Raw genomic sequence first — 26,171 nt, 5'->3', positions numbered from 1 at the left:
ACAATATAAATAATATGAAAGTTTAACCACATTATTCCATCTTTACTCGTGTATCTTCACCCGACATCTTTTCACCCACTGTATTCCATTCAGAAACTAGGCCAGACTTTGCTTTGACCTTTCCTTCTTAATTGCTTCTTTAGTTAAGACCAACAACACAAAACAATTTCCTCTCCTGTTGTATCAGCAAAACTATATATATAAAAAAAAAAGTGTACTGTGTATGATGAAGGTTATATGTTTGGCCTATGTTTCTGTGTAAACTATGCAGCCAATAATGTTAAGCCCTTGCCAATTAGCGCTCTCTAGGTTGCTAGGTCGCTATGGTCAATTGAGGAACACATCAATAGGACTTGAAAAGGTTTCTCTGCGATCAGACCTTCTGACATATTAAGTAGAATAATGGGGAGGAAGGGAGTTGTGGCGAGGGGGGGGGGGTTATGAGACTGAAGCAAGGCTTCCTTTTACATTCACAATATGCAGTGCAACCTGCAATTACCTGAGAATAATAGTCTAAAAATTGTTTACATCAGTAAAATAAATTATACTTCACCCCATGCTCTGTGCTACCAGTATATATTGAATGGCGATAGACTTTCTTTCAGCTCTGTACATATTTGCTTTATGTAATAGAGGCAATTTTATATAATGTATGGCTTATTCAGTTCCTTTGTTTGTGTGTGAATGTAGGCTGCGTGTGCATGAGCACATGTGCATCTATCTGCGTGCATGCATGTGGACATATATGTGTGGGCGCGGATGTTGTTAACACAGGCAACCTTTAAGCTGGTTCCATAATGACATACATGGACGTAACACCACACAGTAGCGGCTGCAGCCCTCAAAACTTTTCAGACAGCAATGATGATGCCAGCACCAATTACAGTGCCCAGCCTGTCTCATATATCCTTACAAAGAGAGGTATCCCCCCCCCCCCCTCCGCCCCCCTAATAAACTGAGAGAAGCAACAGGCACAATAGCCAGTGATTACCAAGCATAGCCTATTAGTGCGCCATAACTATGGCTATTGAAAAGAGAAAAGAATGGCTTCACCTCCACTTTCATTTCATGTGGTACATCATCAAAATCTTTGTTGACAACTCATTCATGCCCTCAATTTAGAGACAAAATCTATCAGAAACATCTTGCAGCATCAAAGTGTATATTGTGGAATGCATTTCTCTTTTTAATGCTCTTATCAAACTCCCTTCTGATGGAGTTGTCGCGCCCAATTCCAAATGTCAGGTGCATATTGGCTCTGATGCTTCCTTCGAGTGTAGGGATGATAGCACATATACATACAGCTGCCAGGTATGTGAAGGGGTTGGGAATGGGGGCTCTCCAAGGTCTCCATTGAGACACACTGATAGCCATCATCATCAACACAGGGTGTCATCAGCAAGGGGATTGAGAAGTAATTTCCAAACGTGTTTAAATGACCACAGGAAATGAAATGTTAGATCCTATTATCAGCCACTGCTTGTGTAAAAAAAGGTTTTGGAGGACAGAAGCAAAAGGGGAACCGACACTGATGCTAAGTGATGACCTTAAACACTTTGGAGTTTGTTTGCACAAATCATTCATCTACTAAAGAGATTGATCAGATTGAGGCTTGTCTGTGTGTGTGTGTGTGAAAGAGAGAAATAGAGTGCAAGTGTGTGTGTGTATGTGTGTGTGTGTGTGTGTGTGTGTGTGTGTGTATGTGTGAATGAAAAAGAACATTTGCTTGTAGTCTTAAAGTGCTTTTCAACGCATAAAAATGTGAATATCACTGATATTTAAAATCAGAAATACACGAAATTCATAAACACACATATTTACTCTAGGAGGAATCTTTGAGACAGTTTTTGTAATTTTGTTTCTGATACATTTAGTCAGATTTTGTTTAAACTTTTTTGGTGATTAGATCAGAAATTATAACAAGACGTAAAAATGAAGATTTTATTTTGAAGTTCTAAAACACTATTAACACTAACACTATTTGAAGAATCTGACGTATTGCAGTTCATTTTGACAATAGTCGCATATTCTCATTTTAATATCACCAACAGTGCTATAGTCTTGAATATTAATGCCACCTAAAACGTAACTATCTGACATCCAGCGTCACTTAACACGCCCAAATTCAGTATTCAATAAAAAAGCGAATCATTTGAATTGAATATTAATTTAAAATGTATAAAGTTAGGTTAAGAATATTTTTTGTATTATTATTTGTATTTCATTTTAAAGTGACATTGGAAAGCTTTATTTTGATAAATGCATAATTTAGCAAAGCGAGTGAGGCCTGTGCTTAATAATAATAATAATAATAATAATAATAATAATAATACGGTATAATTAGAGTGTAATGGACTTTAATGCAGTATAATAATAATAATGCGAGGCATGTGCTCTATTCCTTTGGATAATATATTCGTTCTAACAATAATTGGTAGTCATTCGCATTCACAATAAAATTGACCAATTACACTGCGGCAAAACGAAGGTCTGGGCCTAACACGGATCAATATGTTTGACAGGTTTGTTAAAAAATGAATTCTATCAACATATGATATAAATGCATAAATGAATGTCCATTTTAAGCTGTTGGAAAGTGTTGATGATTGGTGAGTGATTTTTTAAAAAGGGTGATTTCCCGGTCTTGGAGTCTTGCAGACATCCTCCATGAAAGGCAGCCCCTCCAAAGTGTCACCTGAACAATACTGGCTCCCTCATCGACCTTGCTTTCCAGCTCAATTTGGTCTCAATCACAACATAATGAAAATGCACTCCAAAAACAGATCCCTTTTAAAAAATTACGTCTTCAGGAATAGCTCTCACACTTCAAGTTATTTATTGTTAACGTTCACTTGGTTTTGAAACATATACAGCAGCCATCACGCATTTGTTCCTTTTTAACTTACAAAAGAATAAAGAAAACATAAAAGTGGACGCAATAACGATTATTATACAGTTAAACGCATTCTTGTGTGTTAGCCAAATATACAAGTCCCTACTTTATTTAATAAGTCTAAATGAATACATTAGTTTACAATATTAATATAATAAAATACCAGGTCATCACCGCAAATAAGGAGTGGTGGCTTAGTGTACTTCAGACCTGATCCCACCTTTCCCCCCCAGTCCGCACTCAAGTGAAGCAGCATTCCTTTTTGTTTCAACAACATAGACTACGTTTAAAACATCATGATGAAGGTCCAAAACATGGATTACAAAAGGTCCAGAAACGACATAATTGCTTTCAAGGGCAGCCATTTCTGTAATGTTCAAAAATAGACTCCCCTCTCAGAGATGTCAAGAAAATGTGCCCTGATCAGCTGGTGCGCCTCTGTTGCGCTTTGTCCCCTCCAACACCAAAGGGCCCCCATTTTCTGCCATATATATATATATATATATATATAATATATATAGATAGATATATATATATATATAATATAGATATATATATATATATAGTGTTGCATGGGCTCATCCGCAGATTCACATAGAAAAAGTGGAAAGTAAGACAGTACTGTATTAAGTCCTACCACGTCCTGCCGTAGAGGAGGTTTGAGCTGACCATGTTACTGGTGTAATCTACAGCAGATGTGTCTATCTGGGCCATGTTGAGCTGGCTGTGCAGTGAGGGGGGGCTGGGCGACATCTCCTCCAGCTCCAAAGCGTTCACCTGCTGCTGGCTTTGATGCTGGGTGAGGCTGCTGGTCGGGGATGCAAGCACAACTCCGGCCCCGTTCTGTTGTTGGCTTTGTTGTTGGTTCTGTTGTACCTGTTGCTGGTTCGGTGTCGGTGTGTTGGAGCCGTTCTGGCACGGTTTACCGTCCTTTACCAGAACTGGCACGGCTACGCGCCTCGGGGACTGCGCCTGCTGTTGGCACATGTTACCGTCCTGTTGCTGCAGCTGCTGCGCTGCCTTATCCTTGGCCTGGCGTTTCATCTTGTATCGGTGGTTCTGAAACCAGATCTTGACCTGGGTCGGTGTAAGGTGGATCATGCTGGCCAGGTGCTCCCTCTCAGGCGCCGACAGGTATTTCTGCTGCTTAAATCTCCTCTCCAGCTCGTAGACCTGAGCCTGCGAGAACAGGACGCGCCGTTTCCTCCTGGGCGCAGCGTGGAGAGCTGGCATGGATTTGGTGGCGTCTGCCATTCCCGTGAGACCTCCCATGCCGGTCATGTTCATACCTGTGGAAGGTCCCATGAATCTAGAAACTTAAAAATATACATACATATATATGCGTTCAATAAACAGAAGAGGAGAACACTATTTCGCCTGAAGTATTTATTTATTGATTATTGGCTGTTATATGCGTTAATTAATGAAGTTGAAAAGCACTAGATAAAAAAAACATAACAAATAATAATAATAATAATAATAATAATAATCTTGCTTTAAAATGTTTACTCATGCCAAAGATAAAAAAGTCGAACCAGACTTGAAAGAATGATCTCCTTTTCAGTTTAACATAAAAGTAATTTTAAATGAATAATTGCTTAAAATAGTGTTCACTATTTCATGAACATTTTATCAGTAACTCACAAAGATAAATTCAATATTTATTCAATAGCTATACCTATTTAGTCTTAAGTGTTTTATGCTCTCGTTCCTGAAATGTCAATTCAATTTTCTAATTTAAGATGAAGTAAAATCATCAAAGTGTGTATAAATAAAGTAAATAACTTACTTGTGGAGTATCTTGGATCAGGGTTGGCGCTGTACCATCCTGTTGCTGCTGCACTATTCCGCATGCTTTCCTGGTACGACGGGAGGTCTCCCATGTTGCCAATGCTTCCATTGCAGTATCCCCCCATTGCGCTGTGGGAGAACTGGGATACGGTGTGCGGCATGTGGTAAGTGGTGGCCACGGTGGCGTTATGGCCCATGGAGTGTTGTTGCATGCCGGTCTGAGACACCTGAGGCTGTCGGTAGGCTCCCAGTGGAGAGGTTAGGTTCCCTGCGCCGTCCATGGCACTAAACTTCTTGTAGGTCTCCTCGATTGGACTCAAAATATCTGTCACTGAAAAAGGCGTTGTGTGCTTTGGGCTCAACGACATGATTCAGAAAGCAGGTAGATTTTTGTGTTTGAGCAGATCAACCGTGTTGTTGTATCGGCTCTCTCCTTGGTGGATGTCTACGTAAGAGAGTGCTTGTAGTGCGCCTGAGATCCTATTGATCGCCTTGGAGAAGGAGGCGAGCCCAGGGCGCTCTTAGCCCGGGTTTATTGGAGCCAGGAGCCAGGTTTACGACAAACACAGGGGGCGGAGCAAAACTCCTAAAGCAGCAAACAATAGTCATTGACATTTTAGGGAAATAATTCATGAAAATACACTTTGCTGTATATTAAGTTATATATACACGAACAAAAGGACGTCACAAATGTATGATTCTGTCCTTTATGACAACTATATACAGGTGAGAATAACCCATTATGATCTGCACATCAGCTGATCTGACCACATATGACTATTTTGCGTCAGTAGGGAATTCCACTCTTTCTAGAAACTTTGAGAGCACTTTGAACAGACATAAGGGCCACCGAGTATCATCAAAGAGGCACAATGAAGTTGTATGACCAGCTCATTTATGCTTCTTAAGCATCATTTTGCCCCACCAGAGAGGGACAAGTCCAAATAAGCTCAAAATGACAAAAAGCTGAAAGGGAGCGGCAATAGAGACCTGTGAGTATATATCACTATAACATTCATGATCAGTAAAGGCTATGAGATATAATACACAGACTTAATGGATTATATTTAGCAAAACTGACCATGCACCTGTAGTTTTCCTGACACCAAGTCATCCTGAGGAATCATATTTCTTAATATATTTATTAGGGGTAAAAAAAAAAAAAGGTAGGTTGTTTCATTGACTTAATGCAATTTGGAGACAATATTGTGAGCCTCAAACCCTCGAGTCTGGTCACCCTGCATTAATGACACTTTGCAGTCTTGACCTGACATTGTAATCTCTGAGCAAACTGACTGGCGCCAGGGGAAGAATCAGAGGAAGGGAGACACAACAGGGGGGTCAAAAGAGAAAAGAGCTGCTACAAATTGTAATAATGAGTTAAAGAGTTAATGTAGATCCACATTATAGCCTACATGTATCCCTTATGGATCTATAACACAGCAGTGAACCTATAACCATCCAATAAATAGAGATGATAGCTGTTACGCTGCTCATAGAAGCTTACAATCATAATAATGAATATATTTGTTCTGATTTTTTTATTTTTTAAAGACCGTGAACAGCTTACAGCAGGCAACAACAGTCTGCTGCGTTCAGCTTATTCCCAGAATTGTTACCATCTTCCTTTATTGGAGGAAGGAAACACTCGTCTGCATGAAGCCACTAATGTAATTTAGCATGGCATGGCTGCAAGTAGCTGTCTACCCTAATTGAGCAATTGAAGATGTGACATGGTCAGCCATCAATTATAGCGACATATCAAGAACACCAATCTCCGGTTAAGTTCACGGAATGATTGTAATAAATGATTGTTCTTATGCAGATTTCAGTACCCGAATTTGTTCTCCTTTTTCCCTCCTCCTCAGATGTCTGGACTCCGCAGCGGACTTAATGTGAAGTAGTTGGACTTTATTGTTGCTGAGGAAAACAAAACAACGCGTGCGTATTCTAAAGTCAGCTGGAGATGTCAGAAAGACAGCGATAAAAAAAAAGAAGACAAGAATCCTAAAAGTAAAAAATCTGTTTGACAAAAAGGGTTTGACAGGTGTAAACCGAATGCTCTCAGTAAAAAAAAAAAAAAAAAAGTCAGACTATTAATGCATCAATATTAATAAAACCACCTCCTTTCTTAAAGAAAAATATTATTACCTACCTGCAAATATTCCTCTTCCACCCCAGACTTCTGTGCGCCTTTTCCATTCTTTTGGCAGCGGCAGAATGGTGTCTTTTCAGGGCGAAAAGAAAGGTAGGCCTCGGCCCAGACCTCTAACATTATGTAAATGAGATAAACCTCTCAACCTTGTGGATTACTGAGTCAGAGAGCAGGACCCTGGTCCACAGACCCTCCACATTAGGATCCCATAAAAATCTGGAGCTAGTTAGCTGCATGCAACGCTTATGAGAGCTTATAGTCCACATTAATATAGTTGTAAGTCTAAGTTAAGTTTTACATCCAGTGAATATGATGTGGCCAAGGCATGCAGGAGCGGGATTCACGGAAGAAAGAAGCTCATTCACGGAAGAAGGAAGAAGAAGGCCTAGCAAAGGTTTGTTCATAAATCTGATGCATTTATAGAGAAAATGAACTGAATCGCCTGATGCAGCTGCTTATGTTCATAGTTATTGAATAGAGCTTGTTGCTTCACGTGTGTTTATAGGATACAACCAGTGTGTGTGATACGTGCTGATGAATATCATATAATGACATTTATTCATTTAAATTATCCTACACTGACCCTTGCATTGATCCAAAGAGAATAAGTGGTACATGGATGATTACGTGGTAAGCAAAAAAATATTCTATTCGTAGAATTACGCACGGGGACTGGGTGTTACTTGGCGTTTCTGTCTCGGTTTCACCTCCGTATTTTTACTTACACAAGCTTTAGAATGATTAGAATGATTCGATTGAAAGCCTAAAAATTAAAGTCTGTAATAAAAGAATGACAACCAAAGGTCCCATTATTCTATATAGAGCTGCATATCAACCATTGGTTAAATCATCTTGTATTGTGTGTGTTTATAGCCAGACTTATTCGTGCAAAATCCTTCTATCGATATAAACGTTGCCGGTTTTCCAGGATATGCTCAGTAAGCGTTCATCGGATTATTTATGTCGTTTCGAAGAACCAATATCTGCCTATTTGTGTAGTTTATATCATACAGGCGACCTTTTTCCGAGATCACCTCTGCCCTCCACTCCCCACGCCACAGCATAGTACAGCAGATGGACCCAATCGCATGGCTGCTGAATTGCTTTTCTCCACCTAGTCCCTGCTATGTGTGTGATGTGGAGAGATGGCTGAAGGGCCAGGGTCCTGACCTCAACCTCACAGAGGCCGACCACAAGAGCAGAAAACAGGGGGATTTACTTGGTGTTGTAGTCCTCAAATCTGTAACTTAACTTTTAACTTTTGAGTCGAGCAAAATGAAAACAAATATCAAGACGTGGCAAGAGGGTTGCAGTTGTCTGGGAATTGAATTTCTCTTCGTGCAGCGTGGAAAGTGAAAAAAAAATGTCTTAGTGACACGTTGAAGAAAGTGAAATGATAAATGCCAGTGCACTACCATTATAAAACAAAAATCCAGGTCAAATATTTCGTGCGTAATTTACGCACGACCTGCGAACAGGCTTTCGCCTTTGTCTTTGTCCCCTTCAGATTTTTAGGGATTTGTTATCAGCCACTCATTTAAAGAAAGTGATGTGTATTGGGTACAGCTTCTGAGAATGAGATAGACTTGTAAAGTATACATTTTAGTGTGGTGTACTTCGAAAAAGTGCGATTTGTGCGACACCGAATTTCTTTCTTCAGGACTGTAATCTTTCATCTTTAATTTAGTAGGAAAAACTTAAATATATTAAATCTGAAAAGATGCGAAAGCTGTGTGGAGTCTTCCAATTATATTATAATGCCAGGCGACAGGGAATACAGAAAATAACATTGGCATTATATTGGCATTGGCATCATATATATATATCAAACAATGCAGTTTATTAACGTTAGTTAAATGTAAGTTGATGGCCTGTAGTTCTGTGTGGCGTTTTCTTCTAAGGTACTGAAAGATTTCCTCTGCGTTTTTACGCACGAAACACAATAAACCAATTTAGTTTTCTGTGAAACAAAAACGAAACCCCAACTTTAATTACACTGAAACAACCAATCTCACAACACCAAGACATATTAATTGTCTTTTTAAATCCAAACTTAAGATTTTAACCACATCTGTAACGCGGGTGAATGTGGACATTTGTGGAGAAAATTCCACACCTGCAGTCAGTGTAGTACCATTTAGATCAAATACTTTCTCTCCTCTTAAATCGCCGAGCAGTGTGAGAGTAAAAAGCGGGCAGGTGCATATCTTTCAGCTGCACTACTTGAAACTATGCGGTTCCCCAGCTAAGTAGGTTAAAGGTCCTCCCAAGTGGAGAAAGTATGTGACAGGCCTCTTGAAGACCGTATTCTTCTGCAGGAGTTTGCATTCATTCACAATTAATGTCGCTTGATGGACGAAATGATGCTAATAGGGCGCCAAAAACAGAATATGGGCTTTTATGGGATGCTGACCATATAGCTGGGGATAACTGGAGTACTGGAGAATTAAAATGTATAATAGGATTAGAGTGTAGGAGTTATTCCTTAAGTTTCCCTCTATGACGTGCAGCAGTTCATTCAACTGATTAAGTTACAGTTTAGGGTTATAGTCAGACACTGGGTACTGCACCAAGTGTAAGGGGAAGCCTGTAACTGTTGCATGTAGGCAGAAAATAGATTTTATTTCTCTGGAAACTGTTGTAGCTGAACTGTATGACACACCACCTGTTTAATTACTAAAAGCAGCCAAAGCCAGATTGTTACATTTTATTAAATTCTTGCCTGTTCTGATAGAAATAATGGTCTTTGAGCTCTCAAGCCACTACACCAAGGCCATGAAACAGCAAAGAAAAAGTCACAGTGTGTGACACTGCCATGATGTAAAACTGCTGATTTGTGGTTGTTTTTTCTTTTTTCTTTTTTCTTTTTTGCTCTTTTTGAAAGAGAAAAATACAACAATACCCCATCTGTTGCTATGAAATTGCAGGTCGAGTGGAAAGTAACGTCAAAGATGTTTGAATGTTTTTTAGCTTGAGATGATTTCAAACGGCAAGTGTGTTCTGAAGCCACTAATGATGACGTGCACTGCACATAATATACTTGGTTTGTCTTGTTTTACATATAATATAATGTAATAATATAATCAATGTATGCAAACACTAGACACTTCTTTTCTAAGGAAACAAAAATCAGTTGCGGCACGAGTTAGAACCATTATGCTTATGGAATTTCATTGTGTTTATTATGATTTCAATCATAGGCTGGGACATAAATGAATACATAAATGGTACCTAAACCTCCATCCTGGAATTTTGCCCAAACTCTAACTCAAATACATGCTGGGACGTATGTTGATAAGCTCTCAGTTTCTTAGACAAGCATTAACATAGATCATATTATAAACATTCACCAAAGAGATGAATAAATAACTAAATGCATACAAAATACATACATTCTGTCATTTTTATTCTTCATCACTTTGCTTGAGATTAAAAAAAAAAAGAAAAAGCCAGAAAATTTCACCTTTCTAGGTCTAAAACAGTTTTAGCCTTCCGATTTTTTTTAGGTACTCAGGGTTCTGTGAGTGCCCCTGTCCTCTGCATTGTTTTGAGTGGCAACATTTTAGCACAGCTGCTCTCTTTTATAACAACAATTAAAAAAACACACACACACACATACAGCAGGAGCAGATCAATGCAGATTACCAAGGTTCCAAGGGTACCTGGTTTGTCCACTTCTCTGCTGCATTAATTGTGGCAGCAGTAAGGGCAGGTAAACAAAGCTGTTAGAGAGTATGGTTGTGACTCAACCACGGCTCACTCTAGCTTTGTCACCCAGTTACTCATATGGCAAAATGCCTCTGCCAGTCTTTCTCTGCATCTAGTTGCCCTTGGCAGCCAATTGATGTGATGAGATGAAGTCTGTTTGATGTCCTGAAAATGATCTTTTATATTTATCTACATTCGGTTCACTTCACTGCAGAAAACATACTTGTGTTCAAGTATCTTAGAATTCTAGATTTTTCTGGTCTGTAGTCTCCATTGACATAAGAACTGTTTGTTAGTGTACAATTTGCTTTTTTTTATTTTTTAACTACATTTTCATCACACTCAAAACAGGCTGTTGTGCAGATTTACAGACACGTTTTGCTGTAATTGTGGCAGCTTTGTGTCAAATATAATTGTAAAGTAATTTACATGTTTTTGCTCCTTTTGAGCAGGTTACACGGCAAATTAAGTTTGAAGATTTGATGCTGTAGAAATAGTTTAGCTGGATACTAGTCTACCACACCACCATGTGTGCTAAAAGAAATAATACTTATAATCAAATGTGGTTTTACACCTGGAACGCATGCAAATAGCTGCAATCTGTATCAAGTATTTTCTGATGTCCATTTATGCCAGGAATTCATTTATTCAGCTTGTTTTCATGTCAACTGTGAGGAGATGCATCTTCTAATCAAAAGTTTCAAAGCACTTTGAGTGCTGCACACGGAGACAGAAACTTTTGAAATGGCTCACAACTCAACAATGGAAATGTGAACAGAAGCTGCATATCAATGCGGTATTTTTACGCGTCTGTTTATCCCCACTTTGGGATGCTTTTATCCAGTAGGCCACCTGATAGCCTACCATTATTTAGATGAATCCACATAAACATGTCACAAAACTACTTCAAATTCTGAATGTACTGATCCTGACAGATACAAGCACATACCACGTGCTGCAATTTAGACTATAAAGTCGAAGCGTATTTTTTACTGCGCGGTGTAAAAAGATTAAAATTGTCATTCCTGATTGTCATTCCTGATTTAAGCAGGAATGACTGCTTAAATCAGCTGCTACAAGCTAAAGGGGACTGTCAGTTAAACGGAGCCCTCTGAGGCTAAAACATTATCTGCAGAACTATAAAAATAAAAGGGCATAAGAAATCAAAAATATATCAAAGTGTTGGTATATTCTAAATTTGTTGAACATCATATTATTAATGTGTGCACGTGACTACCATTGTACTGTTTATTGTAGTATACTGCTTGTGTAAGTGACAACATTTCATCAGAATATACTTTATGAGTGGTTATTTATTTGTGTGATTAATTCAGAATTATCTTTGCCACATATTTTCTCATGATTTCTATGTGGCGTTGTATCATTTCATATTTGTATCTATCAAAAACAAACAAACAAAAAAACATTTATCCATATGAACTATTTCAAATAATGCTATTACACTTTGTGTTTTATCCCAGATTTTTTATTTATTCATTTATTTTTTGCTTTTTATATTATTCATTATTTTATATTTAACAAAAACAATCTTGATAAATAAATAGTTTGTATTTGTATCATTTTAATACCTTAGATCCTGATTTAGTTTTTGACAAAGATTATACTAGTTCAAGCACAAAAAAGAAAATTGTTGTGGAAGTGGGACATTTAGTTTTTGGAGAGCTTTGCTCGAGGCCACATTTGTTTTTCCCCATGTTGACTTTGGCAAACAGAATCAAACCAGCATTTTTTTCATCAAATGGCTGCTTCATCTTTTTTTTAGCAACAGGAAATTAGTTAGGAGTTCACTTACCAGGCTGTAGTTATGTAAAAGGAGACATACTATAATGAAAACTATGTGCACTTACGTTCGAAAGAATTTTAGAAAGCACAAAATAACAATAAGTTATGAATTCAATAGATGGCCATTGCTAAAGCAGGTGTCCTGTGCAAAATGTCAAAATATAAAGCTGATATGTAGTCTGTTCATAATGTGCTGCTTCTTCTAATAAGAACAACACATGGAATTACTCATGTAATTTATGAGCAATATACATCTAAGTTCTTTCAGCATTTCTTCAGTGGCCATCTGAGGAACTACAACAAGGAAAAAGTCATGTTTTGCTTGATACACTGCAGTGGTTTACTTTCTCTGTGTTTTCCTGAGGACATGGGCATCAGCGTGAAACACCAGACAATTACTGTACTGAGACAAAGTTTGTTTGTTTTGTTTTGTTTAACTGTTAAGTGGTATTTGTGGCAATATGTTCAATTATCAAGCAGCAAGTCCATTCAACTAAACTGTGCAAAAATGATCGTGACTTAACATCAGAACACAAAAATGAACCACCATGAAGTGACATTAAGAATTGTTATTAATGTTACGAATCAAGATACTTTTTAAATTTGCCATGCAGTATGCATCTTTTTATCTCTTAAACTCTTTATTCACAGCTGTAGAAAAAGAAACCCATACATGTTACACAACAAGTATTGTTTATACAATTATATCAAAGAGGGAAAGGTGTTCTGCAAGGTTACATTAGGTGTTTAAAGCTTTATTTTTCACAACATACGATTTGCCTAATAGCATTCGTATAGGACAGAATGTTCCAGGTCAGTTAACACTTCTGCTGTAAATTTCAATAGATGTTTTTGAAAAAAAGTTGTATAATATAGAAAGTTTAAAAAATATTAAGTAATAATTATGTTAATAGTGAAACACATATAGCTCACTTTCAGTTAGTTCAGTTGTTAGTATTGAGTAAATTGTCTAACATCTGTCTTCCCCTCCTACTGTACTTCACAGTCATCATATAGAAGTTATTCATTTACTGTTTTAGATTTTATTTATTTTTATGTGTCAAAAAGATGAATGAATAAAATGATGTGTTATTTTTATGTGTCAAAAAGATGAATGAATAAAATGATGTGAAATATAAGAATTGTTATACAGCCTAAACTCTGTTAGCATATTTATTATTAAATATCATCTTTAATATTATGCTAAAAGAGCTTATAAACATCATATCATATCATAAGCACACAGATTCCATTTAGTTTTAAGATGCTGAATAAAATATTTGTAATAATGTAATGTTCAAGCTCTAAACCACGCAGCCTGTTTAAGATCCATATATTGACATATTTTAGTATTTATCATAAGAGCTATATGGATATATATTTATATTAGATTGTATAGATGTATTCATTGTGTGACTTATGCACTTTTAAACAGTTCTTACAATACAATCTACAAGATACAAGAAGAAGAAGAAGGGACTGAAATGTAAATGTCAGGCAATGGTGCATGAAATACTTTTATATTCCTAATATGTTTCATACAGATTGACATGTTTTATTATTTTTCTGTGTTTCTTTGTCTCAGTTTCTGCACAGAGTGTCTGACTTTCTGCTGCTGTACAGTAATAACAAATCTGCCTGGGGCTAATGGCTCTCCTGTTTGTTGGTTTTGTCTCGTCCTGTTTCAGTGGCTCTTTCTCCCTGGAAGGATGTCAGCTCTCTGTGCCTGGCCATCCCTGAGGACGCTTGATGTCATCTTGTCTACCTGATCATTACACTACCTGCTCTACTCTGCAATGCTGCCCTCTCGCTGCTCCGCCACTTGAAATGCTTGGCTGGCCTCTTCTCTGAAACCATCATGAAATTGTGTGCTAAAACTGCAGACTGTTCCTCCTCTCTCCTCCCTTCAGCCATGTGTGCAGGAGCCAGAAAAAGATTCCTCCACTCGGGCGCTTGCTGCTCAGTCAAAGGGAAAACACACAAAACATCCTTCAGCTGTCTGCCACCTCTCACAGCTTTTATTTGATTTATTGATATCTGTTGTGTATGATATCTAATACACAACAGCAATATCTAATCCAGTTTAAGTTGAAACGGGAGTTAATAATTCATATGGAGATTATTGTCTGTTGTGCACTGAAATCAGAGATAATTATTTTTCAAAATGCAATTATCATTTCTTTCTGCATCTTTAAATGTAATGTTTTCATGCATCGCAGCAAAGATGATGATGTGGATAACCATGTCCAACATTTCATAATTTGTAAAAAAAAAAAGAAAAAAACACCCACATACTTCTTTCTTTATTCAAGTGGATTCTTTCTATCAAAGTCGAAGTACTTTGTTTTCATTGAAATACACTTTAACATGTCACAGTAGGAAATAGCACAGGTGGACATAATAAAATTAATACTGGCTGAATTCCAGTTTGCTGCTTCAGCTCCATGGTCTCAGTATTGTGCACGCCGGCTCACTGTCACACTGTCATGGCCATTGTTAATGTTGTTAGTAACGCCTGTGCTTTTCCTCCTATGACAAGTCTAACTATCTGCTGAGAAATGTACAGTGTGGAGCTTCAGTACTGGAATGTTGAAGTCAGTGCTGCCCCAAAAACACTGATAATGAAAGTGTGAGTCTGTGCTCACCAAACAAAAATATACCATCTATCTTTTTCCAGAATAAGCGACTGCGTCCAACTTTCATCTCATTAAGTGTGCAGCTCAAACTTTAGCTCCAAATGACCCAGATAAGAGAGGAATAAACAACAAATGGGAAAATGATGCACATATGTTAAAAAACAGTTTCACGTTTTTTCAAATCTGTGTTAAAGGTGTAGTCACTGTTAAAGCCTCATAATAAATACAAGACTGTGGATTTTGTCCCACATCATTTATACTGGAGGCACTCCAGAAAGGAAACTTACTGGCCAATATGAACAGTTTCAGTGTTTATTTAGATACCTGTCTATTGTTTTAAGATAGACTGGAAAACCTAACCTTCAATGTATAGAATATTTACAATGTCCTATTTTAAACACTTGATTGTATAATCTAGTTGTTACTGTAACACAGGAAGGTCAATAAATCAACTAAATTGCCAACAACAACACTCAGTGTTTACAGGTCAATTTTATTAAATTATTTTAAAATTAATTGTTCTCCAGAATGCACCTCACATTTGATCTAGGTCATTGTGAATTGATTGGATGTATATACACTAACATGTTTAGTGAAACATTATGATTCATGCAACAACAATACTTGTTTACATTTTAATTCGTCAGTGCTAGGTTGTATAAATGTGGCTGCAGTGCCTCAGCAGCGTTCTGGCTCACATCCGTACAGGCGAGAGGAAACACTCACACAGTAAAACACTCGTGCCTGTCCACACTCGTGCCTGTGTATCTGTCCATTGCATAGTCCCACAGTGCCCTGCTGCTGGGCATTAAAGTAGTGGAAGGTGAAGTGTCTTGCTCAAGAGCACCTCAGTGGTATTCTCATCTCATCTGGGGATTTGAACCGCTCACAGATGTGCTTCTGTAACAGATGGCTGGACCAGTTTTCTTGCATGCTTCACAATAAATACTAAAATGAAATCTTAAAATTATTTTTTATAGCAATATGCCATTTGCATTTACTGAAATGGTTTAAAGGGGTATGCGCTTAATGTATTCAATTTAAAAGACAAAAATGCATCCAATCCAACTGCTATATATTATTCTTCCTGGCATCAGATTCGAAGTATTAAACTTGAGCATGAGTTGTTTTATAGTGCATCTTAGATCATTTAAATAAATAAATATCTGAGGTATCATAAGGAGCCAGCATACGGCTGGGTGGAAGATACACGACTCAATACAATAAAATTGTCCATTTAATTACTAGAACTCAAACACTGCACTTGTTTGGGAGTAGTAAAAGGTAGTGATACTACAGTGTAAACACACTTCATATCTATTACATACAGTATATACACTTATCAGACCTGCCATACAACTAACCAACATAAGTGATGTGCCATTGATTCACTCTAATGTTACAATTGAAGGCATTCATCCTGAATAATAGTCAGTTTATGTCAGTTTATTGAGTGTATGGCTGAGCGGGTGCTAGATTGCACCTAAATACTGCACATACTGCTGAGTGGTTTAAACTACCACAATGAATTGTATTCTCTCTGTGTTGTATCTTATTCTGTTAAGTAACAACTACACTCGTGATGGTGATATGATGAAATGGTGTGTGCAGTATTTCCCCTGACATGCTGAGAAATACAAACAAATGGTACAAAATGAGCATACTGTACTGAAGCTGTAAATATAACCAAATATACAGTGTGTTACATTTATACATATTTATGTTTTTATATAAATGTAACTGGAACTTCTTTTATTTTTGTCTTTTGTAAAAATAAAAATGATCAAATAATCGTCATGGTAGCATTTATTTCATTGAACAAGACAATTTTATTCATACAGCACATTTTAAAACAAGAAACCTTGACCAAAGTGATGTATAGATAAGTTAAAAATACATTCAGATCATTCAAAATGACAATAAATAGATTGTAAAAATACAAAAATCACATTGCACAGAAACACATAATGTACACATGATATATAAACAATCATATTTATGTTTGTGAAGAGCGCTAAAATAAAAATAAAACATTTGGGACTAGAATTTAATATGAAAATGCTAGCGGAGGAAGACTTGTCAGAACAAACTCACAATTTAACTGGGGCATTGGACTGAGAGGAAACACTGGACTGACGATCTGAGGGGCCTGGAGGAGGTAGAGTGAGGCAGAGGATGTCAGAGAATATAAACTGGTGTCAAACCATTCTTTAGAAAAACTAAAACAAAACAAACTGTATTTCAATTGTTGCCAGTGAAGTGAGACTAATAAAAGGAGACATGTCCTTTTCAGTGCCAGTGAGAAACCTTTGTGCTTGAATGACGAGACAATGCTGTGACCTCCACATACTGTGAACTGAGCTACAATAGTCCAGACATGAAGAAATGAAAGCATGTGAAAAGACAACGTTTCCCTTGCAGATGTAAATTCATATGAATTTCACTAGAATGTTGCGTCTCTCATTGTGCCTTGTTCAGGCACATCTCTGACGATGGCAGCCATGACTGTGATGCTCCCCTCTGAGCTCAGATACTGCTTCGTGTTGCTCAGACAGTGAAAAAAAGTAGTGGGAGATTTTACAGATGTTTACAAGTACTACTTGTATTGTGGTTTTATTTCATTTTCCAATGCCAATGCCAAACAACCCCAAAGGACAGTGGGCTGATAGGTGTTGTTTGCGTTCCTGCATTGTGTGGATGAAAACATTGTCAGCTAAATGTACTGTGTCTGTAACATTAGAAGATTAATACATTGGAGGTTATTGCTTCAGTCTCATGCATCACAAGGAGTATAAAGACTGAATGTGGTATCTGACACAAGAAAGTCAGGCAGTTCATCGCTTGGTCATATGAAATACTGCACCTATTCAATAAAGCAAGTCCACAAAGAGAAATATCATGGAGAAGCTTCTTTTTTTTTTTTGTAATTTATTTTCCATTCAGTGAAAGACATTATAAATTCACCACAGGGTACAAGTGCACAAACACATGATAGGCACAACTTGCTACACATATTTTACATCCTCTTTAAACAGGAAGCTAATTAGGCAACTTGAATTGGTAAAACACATTGCTGCCACATTGTTGCTCTTTGATCATCACGCATGCTGATTGAAGCATGTCTGAAACAGATGATGGATGGTTGTTATCAGGCTCAAAGCCCCAGGATCCATTTGCAGTGCTGGCATCTCAAGCACCTCATGTTCATCCTCTGAAGAAGGTGAGACAATCCATTAAGTGAAAGGCATAAACACTCAACTCTGGGAACCTGATTGTTGGCGCTGTCCCCCATCCAGCCCATCTGACTGCAGCGGACTGTGGGTTTTATACAAGACAATTCAAGTCCTAAGATGGAACATTGAGAAAGAGAAGACAAAGGGAAATAAGACCATATGGCACTTTGCATAACATAACACAGCAGCACACTTTCAATAAAAAGAACTCACAGATGTAAGAGACAGAACTTTGAGCAGAGTTGGCTCTAAATATTAATTATCATGCATTGTTGGTATAAAAACATGATTGACATTACCAACTTTGAAATGAGAAACGCGAGTGTTTCAGCACGTCATGTTTGCCCTATGTATTTTAGGCTTCTTCTTTGAGCAGCACAATTTTACTGAATAATTAAAAAAGGGAATTCAATTACATTGATAACAATGACACGAGTATCTCTGATCTTGTAAATAAATTCAGATAAAAACAACTGTTTTTGTATTAGGTCCATCTAGTTTGCTTTAATTTAGTTCAGCTGTGCAGTGTCATTAAAAGGCAGCATTTTTTTTTATAAAGTGTCAAATCTGCATCAAGTCTGAAATATCTCAAACGTGAAATTGAACAAAAATTGTCGACTGACTGTGTTTCCTGTTTGATCCAGGAGTCAATAAGCACCTCACAGAGTCTGTACTGATAATTATGATTTGATTCTTGGTTCGACTGACACTGACAGCCTGATTTTCTCACTATGACCCGGTGTGGCTAACCACAAGAGAGTGTGAGAAATCCAAACATAATGTACACACTGCAACTTAAAACTAACCCGATCCACCTCTTTTCATATTTAAAGTTTCTTTCAGGAACGTTTTAGCATCCCTTTATATTTATAGTATTTTCACAGCATGATAACCATTTAATATACCAGAACTGTTATTATTTGTTATTATTATTATTTGTTCATTTTTTTTGTTAGAAATATTTGTTCCAAGATTTCATTGTTAGAGACCGGCAGCACTGTATGGCAGCAACTTTATTAGAACAGCAAAAGAGTGATTCAAAATGTAATTTTAAAACGAGAGACAGGTCATGGCATAACATAACAGTCACTGTATTTGTGAAGCTTTTTCCATGTACATTAAACCAGCTTTAGTCATAGATGAATGGTTATGTATATATATTTTTTTTTTCCAGTAATGGACCAGGGTTTGCACACCAGTAAGAGCAGGAGGACGCTGAATTAAACAGTTCTTCTTGAGACACATTTAGTTGTTAATAGCTCTCAACAGCTTCTTTTCACTGACTGTCGCATTCCTTTGTCATTGACTCTTAGAGAAATAGCTGAAGTATCCACTGTCCACTGATATCCACAATCCAGGGATCCTATCCTAGTTAAATATGTAGTGAATCTGTGAATCTGGTTTCATACAGTTCAAGTGTTAAATATGACCAGTTTGAAACCCCAGTTATATATAAAAAAAGACCAAAATAAAAAACCAGCATGAGTTTCTGAAGTCCTTTATTTTATTCAAGACCCTGATGACATTTTTACATGGCTGTAGTCATGGAATACTAGTAGAGAGATGGAGTAAGTTACCTGGGAAGAAAAGGCTCTGTCTGAGCACTCTACCAGATCAGATCACGACAGTCTCTGTGTTTACTCTGCAGACTCTGCTGTTTTCCCTAATCTCAACATTCAGCAAAGTCAAGAACCTTGACGCTCACTCTCCACAAAGATGACTCTAAACTGGCTGCTGATCACCTCCGGTACTTTAAACTCAGACCTACCACCACCACCAATTAAGAACTGTGCTATCAGCGTCTCCCACAGCAGAACACTGCTGCAGGTTTTGTCTTGTCCAACGAAGCGAGAATGGGAGCTAAACACACATCTGTTCATATCAACATGGGGCACTAAAACAATCTTGCTCATTGACTCAGTTAAATATTACTCTTAGCATTTTAGTATTCAGAAAAAAAATGACTGAGAATGTTATTAAGTCTTATAGCTTTACCTCAGATTCAGGAACAAGATGGGAGTTAAACATTTACTATGTCTACTTAGAAATAAAACTTGTGGTAAAATGACCTTACATAGAGGCAAGGACGCTTAAGCAAACGGGTTCTACATTTTCTCTCAGCTGAGTTTTTGTGCATGTGAAAGAACAGCATTGTACAGAGCAGAAAAGGAGCTAAAAGCAAGACTTCAGACTAGGAAATTGCAAAACAATATTCAGACAATATAATCAGAATGTTTATTTGCTGGGTACATGCAAATGATTTACATGATACATCCTATACAGATGTCAAATATGAGGCTCGTCTAATGCTGCATGACACAATATTTTCATGGTCATAGCTTAACTGGAGCAGACTGTTAAGTCAATTCTTCCCTTTTAAATTTCACATACTAAAATGTGTCTTCTTAATAATGATCATGATTTTGTTTATCCTGACAGACAAGGGCATAAACTATAAGGGTTAATTAGTGAGCAATTATTCCATCCTGCAAATTGTGAAAAAAAATACAATGCAATGATGATTATGAATTTAACTCCTTATTTGTCATGAAATAAATTGACTTGCTGCAGGCATATACTGCATTAACCATACATAATACAAATGACTATTCTCTCTTTCCAAATTGGATACAGCTCAGAAGGGAACATAACAAAAATAATAAAAATAAAGAAATCCCATTTTTATTCATGTTATAGATGAACACAACATGACAGAAGTTGGAGATTCTCAAAGATGCCGTGGGTATCTTCCACTCTCTTCTTAAGCTCCACAGAAAACTGTCATCAAGCTGCAGCTCTTCTTCTTCTTCTTCTTCCTTGTTTAAACCACAGTTACTGCATCAGTCAGCTTTCAGCTCAGCAGGTTCTTCTCATGCAGATGGGAGGCTGATGTGAACAATACTCTGCAGACGCTCTGTCCCACTGAGTAAACTTGTGGACTGGCTGTGTGGATTCGGTCTGGTTCACACAGCACCACACACCCTAATAACTCCACCCTGCAACCTGCACAAATACACACACACACATTGCTGATGTCAGCAGCAATTAGAAAGCAGGTTGGTAATTAACTTGAGGAGATTTTACTTTTGAGATGAGACTTTACAAGGTACGTCTTTGTCTTTTTACAAAACCATTTAACAAAATAAACCCTACACCAGATTTGAAAATATTACTATCTTGGCTTTTACTTTCCTCTCTGTTGTAAAATAAAGATTTGATGCGAGCTGTCTGTTCTTTTTGTGTTTTTCCCTCCACACCAGGCTCATTAAAGTAGCCAAACCCTTGCAGATTAAAACACGTCTTTCCTTCCTGTCTCCCTCCTCCTCCTCCTCCTCCTCCATCATGTTCAGCGGCCCTCCACCCCCTGCTGGTGCAGCTTTCTAACCCAATGAGGCCCCCTACAGGTGCAAGCTCACTGATGCTGAACTGAGCAGGTGCATGAAGATGGTAGCCTTTTTATTTTGTCATTTGACCCATTTTGCAGTGCTTTGCATTCTTCTTTCTCTGCATGAGGAGATGATGGTGCTCAGGCACTTTGCAGTCTGGAAAGTAAGTCTACATAACTGCAGGAACGTGGTGGGCATTCAAATAAATACAAGTGAGTCGATTCAAATATGATTAGAAGTGTTTTGTTTTGGAAGACAGCCATCAGACTCACCCGTTTGAGTGTTACAATGTGCTCCAATGTAGACATACAATGCCTTCTAACAAAAGAAACAGCTTGCTTTGATCAGTTCTGGTATAGAAATAACAGTGATATGGATTTTTCATATTGCTGAGGACATTTAACTCAAAGTCTCCTTTGTTGTGGTGGACACTGATTGAGCAAAGACTTGGAAAACCTCACTTCAGCTCCATTGTTCAATTTCACTGAAGTGAATTAATCCGCACCATATTTGTCCCACTATCCAATTGCGCCACACCGTGGATACACTCAGTCCTTCTCTCTCTCTCGCTCTCTCTCTCTGTGTCTCTCTGCCTCTCTAAGTTTGAAATAGAAACAGTGCTAATTGCCTGTGGACTGTTTACGTCCAGTCTAGTTTGTTTTCAAGAGCGATATATGATTATGCTCTCAAGATCTATAACAATGTCATCAACCGCAATCATGCACTTAAAAAGACTGTCAAGTTTGCTGGGATGTCTGTTCATTAAAAATAGGACGGACACACACACACACACACACACACACACACACGTTAATTGGATGGAATATAATTTTGTTGCAGTAATTTGTAGTGCTGGAATTAGATGAAGTTGGACTGTTTAGACGTTTGCAGGTAAAAAAAAAAAGCTGCATGACGCCAACTGAAGACCTCTGCTTCCATCTTGTGGCAGCTCGGCGCAACAATCTCTCCTCTGCCTCTCCCTCCCTCCATCACTACCCCTCTATTTAATATCGGCACTGTGGCGAATCTAATCTGGATCTCCTTTAAGGCAATAAAACCCAGATCGCTTCCTTTAAATGAAAAGCACCGCTTATTATAGCTTTGAAATCCTCGTTTATTTGGCGATGTGCATGATAGAAAAATGATTCATGTCGAGGTTCAAATGGGCAGGATGACGAAGATCCATGGTGTCCCAAGTGCACATTTCCTCAAGTATTGTATTCCCAGGTATATAATAGTGTTATCCACGCAGGTTGAACTATGCCGCACGCCAAGATGCTTGTTTTAATGTCGCCTGCTTTATCCCTCCAAGCAGCCAAAAGCAATTTCAGATAAATCTGACCCTGTTGTTGAGCTGGTAGATGGGGAAGTGTAATTTTCTGGTGCGTTAATGACAAAACACGGGTGCGAAGCGAATATTCACTGGTAAAGTTTTAGCATGAAGGCTTTTACACAGCAGACATGTTTTTATTTTGCTTTAGTTTTAGGAGAAAGAGCAGCAAACGCACAAAGAAATGATTTGGGTTGATCTAAAACATTTACATTTACACTCAGTTTGGAGACAAAAGATGCGGATACGCTGTGGCTTGAAAAAATATAAAAGGTATAAAAGGATAACCAAAAAATTTAGAAATATAAATGCACAATAATATACAAGAGCTCTTTCCATAAGGTTGTTTTAAGTCTTTACAACGGCAGTGCATCTTGGCGCATTATTCCACTAAACACCTGCCAATATCCCCAGTTTTTGTTCCCATGGAAAAACATCTGCATCCTTCAGCATCACTTCTAGATCATGGGATTCACAATAAAATTAAAATGCAAATGGCAGCTTCAACATTTACCTCTTAGATTGTTGATCGGTTGTACTATTTGCATATATCTGTAATTGCTACCAGCATGAACGGCGTCCTTGGTTTATAACTTACACGCTTTTGTCGGCGTAAAAATCCAGGAAAGCTTTTGTGAAATCTTAAATCGGTGCAGGATTTGAATAGTGGCTCGGTTTTACACCTGATACGGAAATCCATAAAATGAACTATTTTTTCCATGTGTCTATTTTAGAAAACAGGCCTACGCATACCAGTGGGACTCAAAGCAAACAAGGAAGAACACTGTCTGGTATTAAAAATAGTTTTTGCGCTGTGACGAGCGACTTTTGAGCACAGACAATAATCAGCCTTTCACTTTGGAGAATGGGGGAGAGAGGGAAAAGAGAAATGAGAAGGCTGTTGTTGGCATAGCTCTATCAAGGAAGAAGGACTCCCTGTTATCTGTGAATGGGGCTTCTTTTTTTTGACCAGAATAGATATAGCACGAATTTTTAATTCGTTTTTCTTTGAGAGACAACAATGCTTTATTTGAAAGCTTGATACAATTTGGGGTTTGTAAGAGATCCTTTTCTCCTTGTCCGAGCCCAGCTGCCCATATGGGATACAACGTGTGCAGCAAAGATCACAATGGCACCAAGTGACAGGCAGGACAAAAAGCCCAAGGATGCGTCTCCCTGACTCTGAACAGCACCAAGAAACTCTGTCAGTCTCTCTATCTACACTGTCTGCATCCCCACTCCTGCTGCTCGTTAACATGCACGCCTCTAACATCCAGCAAAACCAGGTCTGGGCTTTTGTCTCTGTGTTGTGTTGTTGTGTACTGTATTATGCAATGATAGAGTCACAAACTTGCCTGTGAGAGCAAAGAGCCTGGCTGCACAAAAGTCAACTTTTGTCTTCCATTTATGAGGTTTTTAAAAACTTGGTATTGGTTTATATTCTTGGGTTTTATTTTAAGGAAGCCGAAATATCAGCTGGAGTTTACTAAAAAATCCAATCACAGCTTCATCACAGCCTTTTGCAGCTCACTTTATATCATTTCCGTCTCGTATCACCTCCAGTCAACATATCAACCGCGTTCCAAGCGATTATTGGCATGCTATAAGCAACGCTGCGCGCTCTTTATGTCTCCAAAACGAAATCTATAAGTAAATGGCTGATTTATTTGACCTACAAGCTCAACCGGTGGTGAAACACAAAACCTTTCTGTCCGGGAACAAATTGAGTCTGTGTCGCCCACAAAAGCAGTAGCCCCCTTGAGACTCAATTCTGTAAATAATTAGCAAATCTGCCCAATTTAGCTGTTTGTTCAGTGATGATAGGGGCGACTCTAACATCTGTTGTGAGATTTTTTTCCGTCCCGGGACAAACAAAATGCATAGATTTTTCTACTTGGTTATCATATTTACCCAAGATATTGAATGGAGTCTGATAATCCGCGGAGCGCTGCAGATCACTGGGGAGTCATTTGTGCTTGTTTTTGGTTCCACCTTAAAGAACATGGTGTCTTAACAGTGCTAAATATATTTTAATGCGGAATATCATCGCTAACACGTTCAACGATCGCATAAAAACGCTTTATTAGGCGGTTAAAGCTTCCTCCAAGCGCTGCGTATTTTAGTTGACTGTTGGCCGTGGTTAAACAAAGAAGGCTGGTGAGTCATTGATTATTCCTGCTCTATTTGCAGTTTAGCGCTTAACAAGATAACAAAACATTTATTGCATTAAACGATTTTTTCCCCCCTCTCTCCGCAGTCTCGGCCTACCACTTTACACCCAAGGCTGGGAGTTGATGGGGATGCTGACAAAAAGGAGAGCTTTTGACTCAAAAGCTTCTTATGTGGAGAAGCCCTCTTATATTAAGTGAGTGGGTTTTAGTCCCATTTCACAAGTGACTTTAGGCTCTTTATTAGTGAGGTGTTCGGATTGAGAAAAAATATTCTCCGGATTAAATTTTCTTTAAAAGAAAAAGACTCAAGTGCGTCTGGAGATTTTTTTTTTCCCTCAGAGTCAAGCTCCATTCTGTGCCACAACCCTCGCCTTTTCATTATGATGTTTAGCGATGTCTTTTCAAAGGTGATCAAATCGAATAGGACACTTATATAAACCAAACCCTCGTTTCAGAAACACAGAATTTTTATTTTAAAATCCTTATAAAAAAATTTGGAATATTTAGCCGTGACCGCGCGGCTACGATAATATTTACATATGTGATCTGACACCGCAGTCATAACGTTTAGCCAAAAATCACTCCCTCATTTTGTCCTTTTTTAAAATTCGTAATATATATAGGCTGAAGATCGGCCTATATATATATATATGTATATGTATATATATCTATATAGGCCGATCTTTAGCCTCCCGAAAAGCATGTGCCACAAAATATTTACAGGAAATAAAAACAAAAGGAAAATAGCTGAAAAGTTGCCAGTGTTTATTCATGGCCATAAATATTTTTTTCGGTCCATAAAAGAAGCAAGAAATTAAAATTTCTATAATTATAAAGTGGTTCGTACGTGCTGATAATAACACGAAGGGACAAAAGAGAAAAAAAATAAGAGAGGAAAACATCTCTACAACCAACACACAACATACTTTACAAAAAAATTCACAAGAAGAGCATTGACATTCTTAATAAAATCTATAAGGGAGAGGTTTGGACCCAGTTCTCTTAACGAAAACATGTAAACACGGCGCACACATGAGCCCCGAATAAAAATGGTAGTATATATAT

The 26,171-nt window shown here is 37.9% G+C and overlaps 2 protein-coding genes and 1 long non-coding RNA gene across 12 annotated transcripts in view; 1 reads left to right on the top strand and 2 right to left on the bottom strand.

Moving 5' to 3' along the window:
• Positions 1 to 3,471: 3,471 nt before the first annotated feature.
• Positions 3,472 to 5,161, bottom strand: nkx2.4a (NK2 homeobox 4a). Of its 2 annotated transcripts, none has more exons than XM_027275114.1 (2): positions 4,683 to 5,161; positions 3,472 to 4,209 (listed from the first exon to the last, which is right to left on the bottom strand). In XM_027275114.1, exons 1-2 carry the CDS (start codon positions 5,050 to 5,052, stop codon positions 3,527 to 3,529), a joined length of 1,053 nt encoding a protein of 350 aa, XP_027130915.1. In that variant the 5' UTR covers positions 5,053 to 5,161; the 3' UTR covers positions 3,472 to 3,526. The 2 variants fall into 2 exon arrangements, with proteins under 2 accessions (XP_027130915.1, XP_027130916.1); XM_027275115.1 differs by having other exon boundaries at positions 3,472 to 4,182.
• A 1,097-nt stretch (positions 5,162 to 6,258) lies between these two features.
• Positions 6,259 to 14,624, top strand: LOC109139047 (uncharacterized). The gene is made up of 2 exons (XR_002042081.2): positions 6,259 to 7,233; positions 14,039 to 14,624. It is a non-coding gene; the product is annotated as an uncharacterized LOC109139047 (long non-coding RNA).
• A 2,408-nt stretch (positions 14,625 to 17,032) lies between these two features.
• Positions 17,033 to 26,171, bottom strand: part of nkx2.2a (NK2 homeobox 2a) — a 31,115-nt gene continuing 21,976 nt past the window's right edge. For 7 of the 9 annotated variants that reach the window (XM_027274524.1, XM_027274530.1, XM_027274528.1 and 4 more), the window contains one exon: positions 25,869 to 26,171. This exon is cut by the window's right edge and continues 670 nt beyond it. Coding sequence is in view for 2 of the 9 variants with exons in the window: in XM_027274522.1 (XP_027130323.1) it covers positions 18,141 to 18,331 (191 nt within the window). In the remaining 7 variants the exon portion in view is untranslated. Of the gene's footprint in view, positions 18,332 to 20,256; positions 21,223 to 25,868 lie in introns of those variants that run through there. The other 2 variants (XM_027274522.1, XM_027274523.1) reach the window with 2 other exon arrangements.

This window comes from Larimichthys crocea, chromosome XXIV (genome assembly GCF_000972845.2).
Source record: "Larimichthys crocea isolate SSNF chromosome XXIV, L_crocea_2.0, whole genome shotgun sequence".
In the NCBI taxonomy this organism is placed as follows: domain Eukaryota; kingdom Metazoa; phylum Chordata; class Actinopteri; family Sciaenidae; genus Larimichthys; species Larimichthys crocea.
The sequence above is the reverse complement of the archived record's forward strand: the minus strand, read 5'-3'. Positions and strand labels throughout refer to the sequence as shown.

Excerpts from the sequence above, each read along its gene's own strand:
- nkx2.4a (XM_027275114.1), bottom strand. The coding sequence starts at position 5,052 with ATGTCGTTGAGCCCAAAGCACACAACGCCTTTTTCAGTGACAGATATT. Across the intron at positions 4,210-4,682 it reads TGATCCAAGATACTCCACAA|TTTCTAGATTCATGGGACCT; the intron begins GTAAGTTATTTA and ends TATATTTTTAAG.